The sequence below is a fragment of the Anabrus simplex genome, chromosome 1 (genome assembly GCF_040414725.1).
Source record: "Anabrus simplex isolate iqAnaSimp1 chromosome 1, ASM4041472v1, whole genome shotgun sequence".
NCBI lineage: Eukaryota > Metazoa > Arthropoda > Insecta > Orthoptera > Tettigoniidae > Anabrus > Anabrus simplex.
Genome location: NC_090265.1, coordinates 226,313,204 through 226,328,093, shown reverse-complemented (window position 1 = coordinate 226,328,093; position 14,890 = coordinate 226,313,204). Strand labels below are relative to the sequence as shown.

The 14,890-nt window shown below is 40.5% G+C and overlaps 1 protein-coding gene across 1 annotated transcript in view; it reads left to right on the top strand.

Moving 5' to 3' along the window:
• The window catches only part of Kul (Kuzbanian-like), a 1,041,359-nt gene that overhangs the window by 915,034 nt on the left and 111,435 nt on the right, over window positions 1–14,890 (top strand). The window contains exon 6 of the mRNA XM_067141147.2: window positions 11,572–11,696. Within this exon, the coding sequence (XP_066997248.2) occupies window positions 11,572–11,696 (125 nt within the window). The remainder of the gene's footprint in view (window positions 1–11,571; window positions 11,697–14,890) is intronic.

The following is a 14,890-nucleotide window of genomic DNA, read 5'->3' as shown; positions in this document are numbered from 1 at the left end:
TATGTTAAAAAGAAGCTTGAATATCTTGAGCGTACTAGGTTGAACGTGCACGAATATCGGCTTGTACAAGGAAAACAAGAAAGTAGAAGAGAAACTGGTAGAAGAAGAATTTCCTGGTTGGTGAACCTGCGAAAATTTTACAGTTTGAATTCTATTTAATTCTGCGCTCGACAGGCCAAATGTAGCAACGATAACCACTGACATCCAGAAAGGATAAGGTAAACAATAAAGAAGAATAATAAATTGCTTGTCACACTATGCATTTGCCTATTTTGTTCCTAGTAGGAATTCCTCCTCAAAAAGTACTCATTCTTTCCTCTTTTCCTTGCTCTATTCTTTCCTCATTCTCTTCTAAATTTCGCCATAGTACCTGAATTATGAAGTCTTTAATTAAATCTGTCATTTCATTAATTCCTAAAATGCGCACCATGACATGCATTTAGAGATCTCAAGTTGAATAATTAATTTTTGGGAAAAAGTTTTTTCGGCTGTTGGTCATCGCGATCCCTAAGTTACACATTACTGAACTTTCAAAATATCATGTTGTAAATACCAATATTTTGAATAAAGCTCATTTTCTATGCTGAAGCTGAAGACAGCGAGAATTGCTGAAAACCGTTACGGCAAAACTGAGATGAAATACCAGGAATGTTAGTCGGAACACAGGAGTTTTAACTGACCATCACATCCTGCAGTGCTGCGGGTTGCCGCTTCCTGGAATGACAGGCGTGCCAGTTTGTCACTCGTGTTTACTACCAGTGGACTATTAGCTTTTGTGTGTTTATTCCCAAACAAAATATTGTTGTGGCTGGGAACCACGAATTCCCGTGTGCAAATTCTGGCGGAACCCAATGGCAGAAATCTTTAGGTATTTACATTTACTCTTCATAAATCATATTTTCACTGCCCTCTCGGTCATATGATAAAAGCCTGTTGTTGTTAATGAACATTTTAGGGCATGAATTTTAAACCTTTCTTTTTTTTATGCCACGGACCGCTTTGAAAAATTATTGAAACCTCTCTATAGAAAGAAATATTAGCAGATAAACACAACTATGTAGGCAAGGATAATACTTGATTTTACTGAAACCTTATTTCCTTCTACAGTGTGTGACATTCATAAAGTATGAATAAAGTAAACAATCTTAACCAAAAGTTATGTTTTCCAGTTTGTATAATTTAAAAGTTAATGAAAATAAAACATAACCGTTATGTGCAAATAGAACAAACAGAAATATGTTTAATAGAGCTTGAAAGTTCATCTCAGTAGGAACGTTGCTGTTGTTGTTTGGCATGAATAAAAAGATGGAACTGTGGAATGGTCTTTGGAAAGAAACTATAGATGTCATCTTTGATATCCAATTGTTTTATATTTTTGTTTTGATAGAAAAATTGCCAAAAATCCCGCCGTAGTGGCAACTATATTAGCAAATGTAGTTTAACTCTTGTGCTTTGTAAGTATTACTATATGTTAGCCCTGGTTCCGCCTGCGTCGACCAGGTTTTTTGAATCAAACGATTGTCTCCTGAGTTATATGAAAAAAATCAATAACAGAAAAGTGTACCAGTATTATCTATTGTAGTGAAGCCTCCGTTGCTGAGGCGGCAGGGCGCTGGCCTCTCACCACTAGGTTCCGTGGTTCAAATCCCGGTCACTCCATGTGAGATTTGTACTGGACAAAGCGGTGGCGGGACAGGTTTTTCTCCGGGTACTCCGGTTTTCCCTGTCATCTTTCATTCCAGCAACACTCTCCAATATCATTTCATTTCATCTGTCAGTCATTGCCCCAGAGGAGTGCGACAGGCTTCGGCAGCCGGCACAATTCCTCTCTTCGCCGCTAGATGGGGGCTTCATTCATTCGATTCCTGAGTCGGACGAATGACTGGAAACAGGCTGCGGATTTTAATTTTAATTTCCAATAAAATTGATTTGAATAAACTGTAGGTAAACCTTGGCTTTCAAAGATTAGATGAAGCCTTCTCGGAGATTATATTTCCAGTGCTGACTAATGTTAAACATACCCAGCTGTTTTTGTTTGTGTTTGATTATCTGTCTGTCACGCAGTGACGATAATTATAGTTTACGAAAATATAGTTGAAATGGTATCATTTTCAGCTTATTAACAATAGCTTCTGCCCTCGTCTCCGATCGAATAGAAGTAATGAATCTAGCCTTATCATTGTTTTAAGACAGAGTTGTAAACTGATTTGATTCACATGAGTGAAACGAATAACTGTTTAGTTGAGAGCTTCCTTATACGATATGTGGTCTCGTGGTCTGTCTGTCTGTCTGTTAGGTCATCAGCCCAGAGGCTGGTTGGATCCTCAAATAGTACCACCAAAGGTTATGCGGTTATAAGGAAACCCCAAAAACCAATGGCAGCACCAAAATGAGACGTACTAGGCAAGCTTAGGAGTGAGGTAGTTTGCCATTGCTTTCCTCACTGGGTCAAAAAGTCCTATTGCAGCACGACTGGCCCTATGAGCAGCACTTTTCATAACACTCAGATGCACTAGTCATGCTCCGAATGTCATTACTCAGCACTACCCTTACCCCAGCAACTTCCATATTATCACAGCCATGGATGTTGACTGGGACTTCGGTGGAAGCTACACTTTACTATAGCCTGTGCCAAGAGATGGATGAAAAAGTACTGTATCCATCAAGAAATGACAGCAGGCAGGGTCTCGTGGTATTTTTCATTATTTTACTCTCGATAATTCTTACACACACAGTTTAAGGAAATGGTTTAAGAAGTGTTAAGTTGAGTCTCATAAATGCTCTCTCCGTTCCTAGATTTATTGACACGTAAAAGAAATCCTGCGGGACAAAATTACAGCATCTTGGCGTATCCTAAGACCATCAAAAATAGTCAGTGGGACGTAAAATCCAATAAAATTATTTTTTAATGATGTCGGTAGCGTATGAGGGTGTTTAAATCCGTCCCGTGAGTCCTAGCACGTTAGAGAACTCCTGGAGGACAAAATGCCGACGTACTGACGTCTCTTAAAACATGTAGCAATTGAAACAACGTTACACGAATAACATCGTCATTGAAGACGAAAGAGCTAACCAAACTGGGGATTTGATACCAAACTCCCACATTCCGGACGGGTACTTAACCAGGTTCACTTGGATAACCAACGTGTGACAGGAACACTCCGTTCTTTCATGTTGAAATCGCTGTCATTGAAGTCATCTACTGGACAAAGACTGGATCATTACGAAACCACTTGTCAGTATATGGTATGTCTTCACCATAGCCCTTTTAGATAGCAGGAGGTTCACGTTTGAATCCCGAATGCAGTCATATTTGCAGCGCTTTCGTCTTGAAACCGACCGTTTGAAGAGAAGTTATCAACTAAAGATATCATTACTATTATTATTTTATTACATTGTTATTATTGTCGGCCCCGCCGTCTAGGGGTAGCGTGCCTCCTCTCATCCGGAGGCCCAGGGTTAGATTCCCGGCAGGTCAGGTATTTTTACCTGGACCTGAGGGTTGGTTAGAGGTCCACTCCTACGTGATTACAATTGGGGAGTTATCTGACAGTGAGATGGCGACCCCGGTCTAGGAAACCAAGATTAACGGCCAAGGGGATTCGTCGCACTGACCATGTGTCACCTCATAAACTGCAGGCCTTCGGGCTGGGCGGCGGTCGCTTGGTAAGCCAGGGCCCGTCAAGGCTGTAGTTTCATGGGGATTATTATTATTATTATTATTATTATTATTATTATTATTACAGAGCAAGTTGGCCGTGCGGTTAGCGTCGTGCAGCTGTGAGCTTGCATTCGGGAAATAGTGGATTCGAACCCCACTGTCAGCAGTTCTGAAGATGGTTTTCCATGTTTTCCCATTTTCACACCATGCAAATGCCGTGGCTGTACCTGACTTAAGGCCACGGCCGCTTCCTTCCCACTTCTAGCCTTTTCCTATCCCGTCGTCGCCATAAGACGTCGATGCGACGTAAAGCCACTAGCAAAAAAAAAAAAAGTAAAAAGAAAAGGAAGCCAGCAACTGCACTAGGTCAGCATGTTGAGACACTGACTGTGGATTCAAGATAGAAATGGGTTCGAGTCTTATTGTCAGCCCTCACCAGATGGTTTTACGTGGTGTACTACTTCGAATTCAAACACACATAATGAGATGGAAACTTTCTCGAAGGCGACGGCAAATATATTTCTAATTACACTAGGCATGGTCTGTGGCTTAGCATATTATATTCCCGCCAGGTAGGTCTACATTCATTTCCCTGTTTTGCAATTGAGGATTTTATATTCTGATCTAGAGCTTGAAAATCTGAACTTCTTGAAGACCGCTGCACATTGAAAGCACACATACACAGAGAGACAGAGAGCTGTATTTTTAATCAAAATGCCATCAAAATAACGATGAAAATATTTTTAAAAACACCGCGGTAAGCATGAAAAGCCCGTTAAATTTCCTTCCCAATTTTATGGGCTAAGGACTGTCTACTGCTAACCATGGACGAAATAATGAAACATTAAAGTTACAAATTCTCTGTGATAGCTTGTTGAGCAAAGTATAGCGTTAGTAGTAGGAATGGTGTGTGCGTTAAACACACGCCTACCTGCTGTTGTTTCAATTTATGGGCCAGTTTATTCTACTGACCTTCATTAGAATAATCGGCTAGTATTTTTTCTGTCGCACTTTTGATATTTACGAATGTTTATGTATATTTTCCTGCCTGCTTCTGAACTGGTTTCTGCTGACACCTTGACATTTTTGTATCTCTAACTGGAGTACATGATGAACTCGTTGTCTCTTAATTATCTTTCTCAGTAATGAACACATTTCTGACCAAATGACATCGTCATGTAGGAACATCTAAAATGTATACGTTACAGGCCTCCCAAGGATCGATTACCTGAAGTGTTGTGCGCTTTCGTAGTGGCAGGTTTTGGTGCGCTGTCATTACTTCATAAAAACTGGCCTTGGTGCACTTTCAGTGCATGGTGCTTGAAGACAACTGAGAAAAAAAATGGTTTCAAAATCCGTTCCTAACCAATCTGAAAATGGTTACACGTAGTTTTTCATGTTCAAAGGAATGCTGAGATGAAACTTAACATAAAGGCCACAATCACTTCTTTCCGTACGTTACCATCAGTTAAGAATAATAATAATAATAATAATAATAATAATAATAATAATAATAATAATAATAACGGTTAAATGATCAGCACCGAGGCCTTCGGTTCAGCAGATCCTGAGTTCGATACCCAGCTGGGTGAGATATTTTAACCGCGCCTGGTTAATTTATTTGGCTCGGGGTTTTTGTATTTATTTCTCTCTGTCAATACATACCTCTTGATAAACAACACTACTAATTTCCACACACAAAAACCTGGAATAGTGAATACATCCCTCCACATAGCGTTGGCGTCAGGGAGAGCATCCGGTCAAAAATCAGGTCCAAGTCCACATGTCGACGGTTCGGAGCAATACTATCATAACCAGCATTTTTCATATTTTACATTAAAGCAAATTAAAATTTCCCGTGTATACCAGAAATCACCCTGGAGACTTATGGCTGTTAGTATTGCCTAGAACGCTGACAGCCATAAGTCTCCAAGGCGGTTTTTGAGCACACACAAGCTTTTAATTTACTTAACTGTAAATTCTGAAAAATGCTGGTTACGATAATGTTGCTGTAAACCGTCGATATACGGCAAAAAGTACTCCGCCAGACTGTGTGTGGGGGGGGGGGGGGAAGCAGTTGAAGAAAAATTAACAATATTCAAAATATGTAGTGCGAAGAAATCCGTCTGTGACTATTTCTAGTACAATCCGTGAATCCTCTACTATTTTAATAAACATCACCTTACGAAACCTTGAAATTGTGATAGTCAAGGACACGAATACGTCTCTGTTGACTTATGCAACAGACTCAGAACGAACAGACAAAGATGCCATCCATACCTTTGCCCTTTTCATTCAGGATATTGACACATCACCTACATGCATCCTCATGTTAACGCACTCAATGTACTGCAAATCACAAATATTTCTCTCTGTCATTTCACTTTCTTTATTCAGAACCACTGTAGGCTGTTCATTTATAAACTTGCTGTAGTACTGAATCCTTGTGGCCATCTGCAATTTTGGGCAAATTAGTAAAATTTAGAAAAGGTCCTATTAACACCACTTAAAAATATTTGCATTTATTTCCAAATGAAATGTACCGTGTTACATTTGTGAAGCCTAGAGTAGTCGAAGACGTAATTTGGGACTTTTGTGTACTACGTATTAAAGTGAACAATATAAGGACAGACAAAGGGAGGCGAATGTGTCTAAGAAAATATGTAAGATTAAGAAAATATGAAGATGAGATTGTAAGGGCCACGAAATATCACTTAAATATAGAATTATTGCTCAGGAAAGAGATTAATATTATGATATGAAGGTGGGGGCATTATTTGTAATTAGTAAGACAGATCGTGAAGAAACTAGCGTGAAGCAAAATAAAAAGCAATATTTGTAATAAGAGCCAAGAGTCATGAGATTATTTACAACCATTTACAAATGTATCACTTAACCAGTGTTCCGCAATCTTCTTCCCGTTGAGACTTAACATAGGACTTCAAAATGTGAAGCCCCTTAGAAGTCTATTATGTTCCGATACTATTACTATGAGTATAGTACGGGTAAATATTCCTTACGTGAAGAAGATCAACACTCAACTGAAACCCTCCGTACATTTTATCACCGGATCTATCAAGTGGACACCAGTCCATTGGCTTCTCATCCTGAGTCACATCCCTCCATCACACCTTCGGAGTTGCAATGCTCTAGTTCGAGAATACCATATAATAATTCAGAACCAACAACTGCTCATTCATGAAGATCTCACAGGCATGAGGCTTGGCTGACTACATTGGAGGATTCTCCGCTTCAGATAGCTAAGGACCTTATCGGCAACGTGAGTGCGAAACATTCTCAACTATAGAGCTTCGTGGCAGGCCTCACACCACGGTATGTGTCCCTGGATTTGATCTATCTCGAGGAGCTTGGTCAACTCTCAACCGCGTACGGATAAGCACGAAGTTTGGCGAGACTTTCCGTTTATAAGTAGAAAAATATACCCTCATCCACAGAGTGAATGGGGGACTGATAGACAAGCTGTCTACCGCATCACTCAAGAGTGTCTTGCATGTCTACACAAGAGACCCGAAAGATTTTATCACCGGGCGACTTGGCCGTGCGCGTAGAGGCGCGCGGCTGTGAGCTTGCATCCGGGAGATAGTAGGTTCGAATCCCACTATCGGCAGCCCTGAAGATGGTTTTCCGTGGTTTCCCATTTTCACACCAGGCAAATGCTGGGGCTGTACCTTAATTAAGGCCACGGCCGCTTCCTTCCAACTCCTAGGTCTTTCCTATCCCATCGTCGCCATAAGACCTATCTGTGTCGGTGCGACGTAAAGCCCCTAGCAAAAAAATTTTTCTCTTAGCAACACACCAGGCAATTAGTTATATTAAAAACTTAAATTTAAAATTGTAATTTTTATGCACTGAAAGCCATACGCCTACATTTTATTAAACTAGAATTCTTATTATTATTCCCTTATTTTCATGGTGTGATTCACGCTATGAAGTCTGCTTTTCTGCCAAATCATAAATTAAACAAATAAAATAATTTCCATTCATCTCCGTACAAGATATGAAAGTCCCCAGATGAGTAAGCTCGGCATTAATGGTAAAATATTACGGGTAGGGGACAGTGAGGTACTGTCCGCTGGGTTTCCGTGACAGCGTCGCTCGGCGCAAGTCTGATTGGTTGAAATGAAAGCCAAGTTAGATAAACAACTTCAATACAATGTTATTTACAAGTGACCGTTGATAACTACAGTAAGAGGCGAACGGCATCGTAGCAACTATATATAAATAAATACAAACTAATTAACTGATTTTATCTTTATGGCTGTTATGTTACTGATAATATTTAAGGGCTGTAGTAAGGCTGTAAAGGAGAGGGCGTATACGTCGCAGGTTAGACTCCAGTTAGTGTACGGGACCCTCGCCAGGACTACTTGATTCCAGAATCGGAGAAGATCCAAATGGAAGCAGCACGATTTGTTCTGGGCGATTTCCGACAAAAAGAATAGTGTTACGAAATTGTTGCAAACTTTGGGCTCGGAAGACTTGAAAATAAGGAGACGAGCAGCTCGACTAAGCGGTCTGTGAGTGGAGAGTAGACAAATAAACTTCAATGGAGTTTTTAAAAGTAGGAAGGATTATAATATGAAGATAAAGTTGGAATTCAAGACGACAAATAGGTGCAGATAATCGTTTGGAGGAAGGCAGAATTAGAGACTGGAATAATTTACCAAGGAAGACATTCGATAGATTTCCAACTTCTTTGAAATTATTTTAGAAAATGTCTGGCTCCATGGCTAAATGGTTAGCGTGCTGGCCTTTGGTCACAGGGGTTCCGGGTTCGATTCCCGGCAGGGTCGGGAATTGTAACCATATTTGGTTAATTCCCTCTGGCACGGGGACTGGGTATATGTGTCGTCTTCATCATCATTTCATCCTCATCACGACGCTCACGTTGCCTACGAGCGTTAAATCAAAAGACCTGCGCCTGGCGAAGTCCTCGGACACATCCCGGGACTAAAAGTCATACGCCATTTCATTTTAGAAAATTTTAGGGAATCTGCCACCTGGGTTGCAGCCCTAAATACAGGTCAGTGGTGATTGACTGAGTATTGATTGATACCGTGATATGCGAAAAGACTGCTCTCCATTGGTTACTGAGTCCTTTCATTGGGCGTTCATATATACGGATATATGGGTTTATTTCCACCCTAGACCTATGACTTATTGTGTCTTCTTCGAAATTTAAACAAATTGTGCACAAGATGAGTTGATTACAGAAACGACCTGAAGCTATTACAGCCGAGCCAATCAGCTGCCAACTTCACGGCGCAAGCAAATGAGACAGGGGAAAGAAATGACTGTTCAGCTACTTCCTCTTTCAAAGGTTCTTTTGTCATTACAGCTGTAAAAAAAATGTAAAAAAAAACTTTCAGAAGGCTGCCACAACGAAATTGTGCATGGTGAGAGAGAGGGGCGTAAGTCGTCGTGCCTTGTTAGCTTGACAGATGAGAATAAATGGAAAAAATGGTGATAAAAATCACGTTGGCAGAAAGTGTGATGGGTGGCGTGTTTCCGGAGTAGATCCAGTTTGGGGGAAAGCTTTGACATGACCGCTGATCTCAGCAATAAATCAATTCAACAACACGGCTGCGGTGACATTCACGTGACGGTGTATGTTGCCTATTTGCAGTCCAGTCATCTCGCTGTTCGTTCAGAATCCTTTACATTCTCATTTTCATGAAATAATCTAAAAATAAACTGAAATCACGAGTTTCTACGAGATAATTACACTTTATGGTGCTATTGTACTCATATTGTCCCCCAACATTTGGTGCTCACAAAGAGGCAACGCGCTCTGTATGTCACCAATTCATTTATGCTTTAGAGAGAAGAAAGTATACTTCTAATGGTTTAAAGTGATTTATAGTTTAGGGCGCCAATGCCCTGCTCGCCGTTTTTCAGATATTCACGAAAACTCGTGAGCAACGAGTTTCGAACTCGTGTCCGTAAAATGTGATTCCCGCGCCTTAGCACTGAGCTGCCATAAGATACAGGCGTAGCGTTTCGTGATAGCTCCGTGACACGACACTAGTTTTAATAATTGTATCTCTAAAGTGAGGGGTAGGCCTAATTGACTCCACTAGCCATTGAACCTCAGCCCGCGTCAGCTAGCGGTGACTTGTGTGTGTTGTATCGAGTTTTACAAGGGACTGTATATGGAAACTGCTGCATTTATTGCTAATTTCAAGGCATTACGATCGATAGCGAAGTCGTTAGAAGTATGTGTTAATTGACAGTTTATTCGGGAATACTTTTCCCCGAAGAGTTGTTCAGGATATAAATGTTATTGGTTTTAGGTCCTACTTACTACATTTTATGGTGCTGGAATTTTGACCCGAAGGAGTTCTTTTACAAGCTAGTAAATTTACCTACATGAGGCTGACATATTAGAGCACCGTCAAATACCACCTGTCAACTTGGGCTCAGAAGGCCAGCGCTCTACCACCTGAGATATTCAACCCGGCTGTTCAGAATAAAAATGATATTGTAATTTATATTTTATGATGACGTTATTAACCATTTCAGTAAAAAAAAAGGAAGCGCATTTCAGAAAAAGAATGGAACCGCGGGGAGCGATTTGTATTTAAGTAGTTCACTTTTTTTTTACAATTTGCTTCAAGTCACACCGGCACAGATAGGTCTTATAGCGACGATGAGATAGGAAAGGCCTAGGAATGGGAAGGAAGCGGCTGGTGTGAAAATGGGAAACCACGAAAAACTTTCGCAAGGGCTGCCAGCAGTGGGGTTCGAATCCACTATCTCACATCTGTGTGCCCCTAACAGCACGGTCAACTAGCCCGGTAGTTCAAAATGAATGCTTGTCCAACCCTCGTCCCGTTTCTCGACGGGTTCGGGTATGAGGTGAGATGAAACTGTCGTGGCGGGTTTTTATGACCGGACGCCCTTCCTGACGTTAACCTCATCAGAGGAGTAAATGAGATGAAATGATTGACGACATATGTGATAGTAAGAAGGGAGAGGGTGAAACCCGGTGCCGGCACATAGCTTACTCCTGTCGAATAGCACCAAGGGGTCTGCTAGAGGCTTAACGTCCCCATTCGACGGACAAATGAACATCACTGCGGAGAGGTTTGGAATTTAATCCAGGCTTTTGGCATGCAATCTAGTGATTAGAAATTGTATACCACCACTTCCCCTACACTGCCGGCCAACATTCTGATGGTGAATTTTTTTCGACCAATGGGACTCGAACCGGCTAACCATGGTATCAAACCGTTTAGACTTCAATGCCTTAACAATCATGGTCACCAGGCGGGCTAAGTAGTTCAAAACAATTTCTAAATTAAATGTTTAATTTCTATAATTAAATATTCATAAAATTCTAAATATATAGTTATAAATGGTTAGTAATCATCCTTACTCAGTCCCTCAGTGATAACAAGAGCGTGCCTGACTTTCAAAACCAGCATACGCCCCTGGTATGGTCATGTAATGAACAGATACGAAGATTGTGTGGAAAAGAGAGAGCTAGAGTTGAAATCACCAGGGAAGAAAAGAACAAGTAGGTCGACCGAGAATTAGACAAGGTACAGTAACCAACACCATGGACAAGAATGTTCAGGTATAACAGTTGACTAATATTCTGACTATGTTTGCACGTTATAAAGAAGAATGTGCATCATCAACACACTCACTTGTTTTTATGCTCAAGGCTATGGGATTGGATCTCAGCTCGGCAATTGAGAATTTGGTTAGATATACAGGTACATGAAAAGACTCCTTTCCAGGAAAAAATTCTAGCACCTTGGGTCTTAAAATTGATAGCAATTGCAAGAACATATGGTTAAATTACTTTGCAGACCTAAATATTATTCTTAGATTGGTCAAAGTTGTTGAATACATTATAACATTAATTCATTTAACATTTACAGAAGAGGACTACGATGCGTTTTGCTTGGCCTACATGTTTACTTACCGAGACTTTGAGATGGGGACACTCGGACTGGCATGGACTGGAGACCTCAAGAATGCTGGTGGTGTCTGCGAGAAGAACGGGGTAAGTCGATTAAAATGTACCTACCAAATTGTATTCCTATTTATTGAGAAACACAGAAACCTTCTTTATTTTAGGGTTCTTGTTTTCGAGGCTATCTGAAGTGCCTTTTCTTAACCAGAGAGACAAGTTAACCATTTTAGTCCAGGCATTTTTAATAAAAATGCATTAAAAGAAAGACCAGCAGTTTACTGCCCAGTAATAAGACAAAATCAAATTTTGTAGTTCTTTCATAAATACGTAATATATAGTGCCTTTGCTGGCGGGACCTAGTGTTTACAGTGCACTATGTCTTCTGGTATAGGCTAGAGCAATTTTGTTACTTTCATTGATCTGTCTCAGCTTTATCCTTGGCTTTGACAAAATGAAAGTGACTGAGGTATGAGTGATGCTAGTAATGCCATTCCTTCTGCAGCCAGTCCCTGCTATGAATGGTGTGAAAATATTGCTCATAGGGTCAGTTGGTGCATGCATTTCAGTGGGCTTGGCAGACTGATATGTAATAGCAACTTCTGGCTCAGTGGGGAAAGCAACGGGAAACTACCTCACTTCTCATTTCCCTAGTACGCCTCTTCAGTGATGCCTAGGCCATCTATGACAGCTGATGGCGGAACTGTTGAGGATCCAACCAGCCTTCGGGCTGAGGACTAAACATACATAGTGCCAGGGAGACAATCCTCAAAAAGTTGGTAGAAATCAAGTCTTCAGGACCAACACTGATGAACTTGGGAGGGCTAAAAACTCTCATGGGTCTATCCTCATTTTGAGACACCATCATCTGTTAACTGGCTTCAAATCCAAATTATAATTATATTTAAAGTTTTGTAAGAATTACTTCTCAGGGTATTCGTATAACCTATTAAATGTTTTTGTAGCTTTTAACTTGACAAATTCTTTTTTTAGTATTGTTTAATATTGTAGCTCTAATTTTACAATTGTTTTAATTTTTTGAGTTCTTTACAAACTATTTCTTTTTTAATCAGTATTCACTGTATAGTGTATGCTTTGTCTGTGGGCATCCTCTATGTCAAGCGATTCCAACTGAGGTGCTCCCAGGGCCCCAGCAGCAGCCCCGGCGCTGTACTATAGCACCGTTGAGGTGGTGGGGGAAGGAGGGGAAGTGGCAGAGGCAGAAGCGCAGGTCATCAAGTCAGCGCGCAGCTTATGAAAACAATATTATTCACGACAGTTCTGTGAACACATAAACACACAATTTATTCTGTACATACATTGCGTTTGCCTCAATGTACATTTAGTGTTTAAGTCGACTGTTGACATAGTTTTGAGGCGACTAATTTACCAATATTGGGTACAATCGATTTGGCAGTAGAAATTCTAATAACAGCCTCTAAGTCAGCATCAGACAGAGAAGTCCTAGTTCTCCATTTATTTGAATTCTGAATTCAAAACATCTGTTCGCATGCTTACGTTGTACCGAACATTGACGTAAATTTTAAGGCAAGTGCTTGAAGTCTGGGAAATTCTTGTGGATGAACACCTTTGTAAAAGGAAATTAAATCACCGCTCTAGTTGTAGTACCTGTCCTTTAGGATTGCGTCACACTGTAGTTTTATCAGCTCTGTTTGGAAATATGATGGTGATTTTTCAAGACACGCTGAAAATGGGGTCATAAATATTTCAAGTTGAGGTGCCTTATCATTTATTTATTTATTTATTTGAATCGGGCATTGAATTCAGAGTGAAAAATCTGTAACGACGTCTGATAGTCTTCAAGATTTTCATAAATAGACAAATGCAATGATTTTAATGAAGGAAAAATTGTCAAAATTTCCGGCTTCAAGCTGACTTTTCAACGGCAAACTTTGCATTTTGAAAGCCTTAATTCTAATCACACATGGTGCTAATCAATTTGTTTCTCCCTTGCAATGAAATGTTTAAATCATTCAAATAAGACGTTATGCCCGCCAAGAAAGCGAGGTCAGCTACCCATTGTTTTTTCCGCAAAGTTGGTAGTGGAGAACCTTCCTTCTCCATGAACAGAGCAATTATTACTTCAATTATTGTAAAGAAGGTTGCTAGCACATTCGTGCAACTTAACCAGCGCACAATACAATAAAAGGGAATATCGCTACATTCTGCTTCGAGATCTTTAAAAATTCTTTGAACTGCCGATGGTTCAAACATTGCTTTCTGCAGAAATTTACACATTTTGACACAGTATCCACAACAGATTTAAAGTTGCAAAAGTTCTTTGAGCATAATTGTTCTTGATGTAAAACACAATGTACCAATAATATTGGTGGTAACCCAGCATCGCGCACCTTCGTTTTGATGCAGCCTGTAAAACCTTGCCCACCAGACGACTTCGCTGGTGCTCCGTCAGTAGCGACACTACACAGATTTCTGAGTGATAAGCCCATATTGTTCATTGCTTCTTCAACAACTGTCCGGCTCCATGGCTAAATGGTTAGCGTGCTGGCCTTTGGCCACAGAGGTCCCGAGTTCGATTCCCGGCAGGGTCGGGAATTTTAACCATAATTGGTTAATTCCGCTGGTCCGGGGGCTGGGTGTATGTGTCGTCTTAATCATCATTTCATCCTCATCACGACGCGCAGGTCACCTACGGGTGTCAAATCAAAAGACCTGCATCTGGCGAGCCAAACTTGTCCTTGGACACTCCCGGCACTAAAAGCCATACGCCATTTCATTTTTTTTTTTTCTTCAACAGCTGCAAATATATCTGCGCCGGTGGTAGTATCTTTGAGCGGAATGATGTCCAGTAGTTCCTCAGTTATGGTGAAATCTTTTTCGACTCCCCTGACGAAAATAGATAGCTGTGCCGTGTCACTTTTGTCAATAGTCTCATTGAGAGCAATCGAGTACTTCTGGAAAGTGCCGCATTTGTTCCGCAATTGCTGTTTCTAGTCGGCACCAAGTTCCTGTACACAACGAGAGGTCTTTTTTTTTTTTTTTTTTTTTTTTTTTTTTTTTTTTTTTTTTTTTTTTTTTTGACAAGCTAATCGCCTCAAAGTGGGCCACAGCACGTGAACACAATACCTCCGAACACTCTATTAAACATTCTTTTACAAATTCGCCATCAGTAAAGGGTCGCCCAATTTTTGCGATTTTCAGAGCAACAATAGCCCATAACTTGCTCAAACTGTGCTTTCTAAAGTGGTGTGTTCAAGTATCTGTGGGACAGGGAGGTAAAATAATTATCTTTGTGTTTTCTTAGC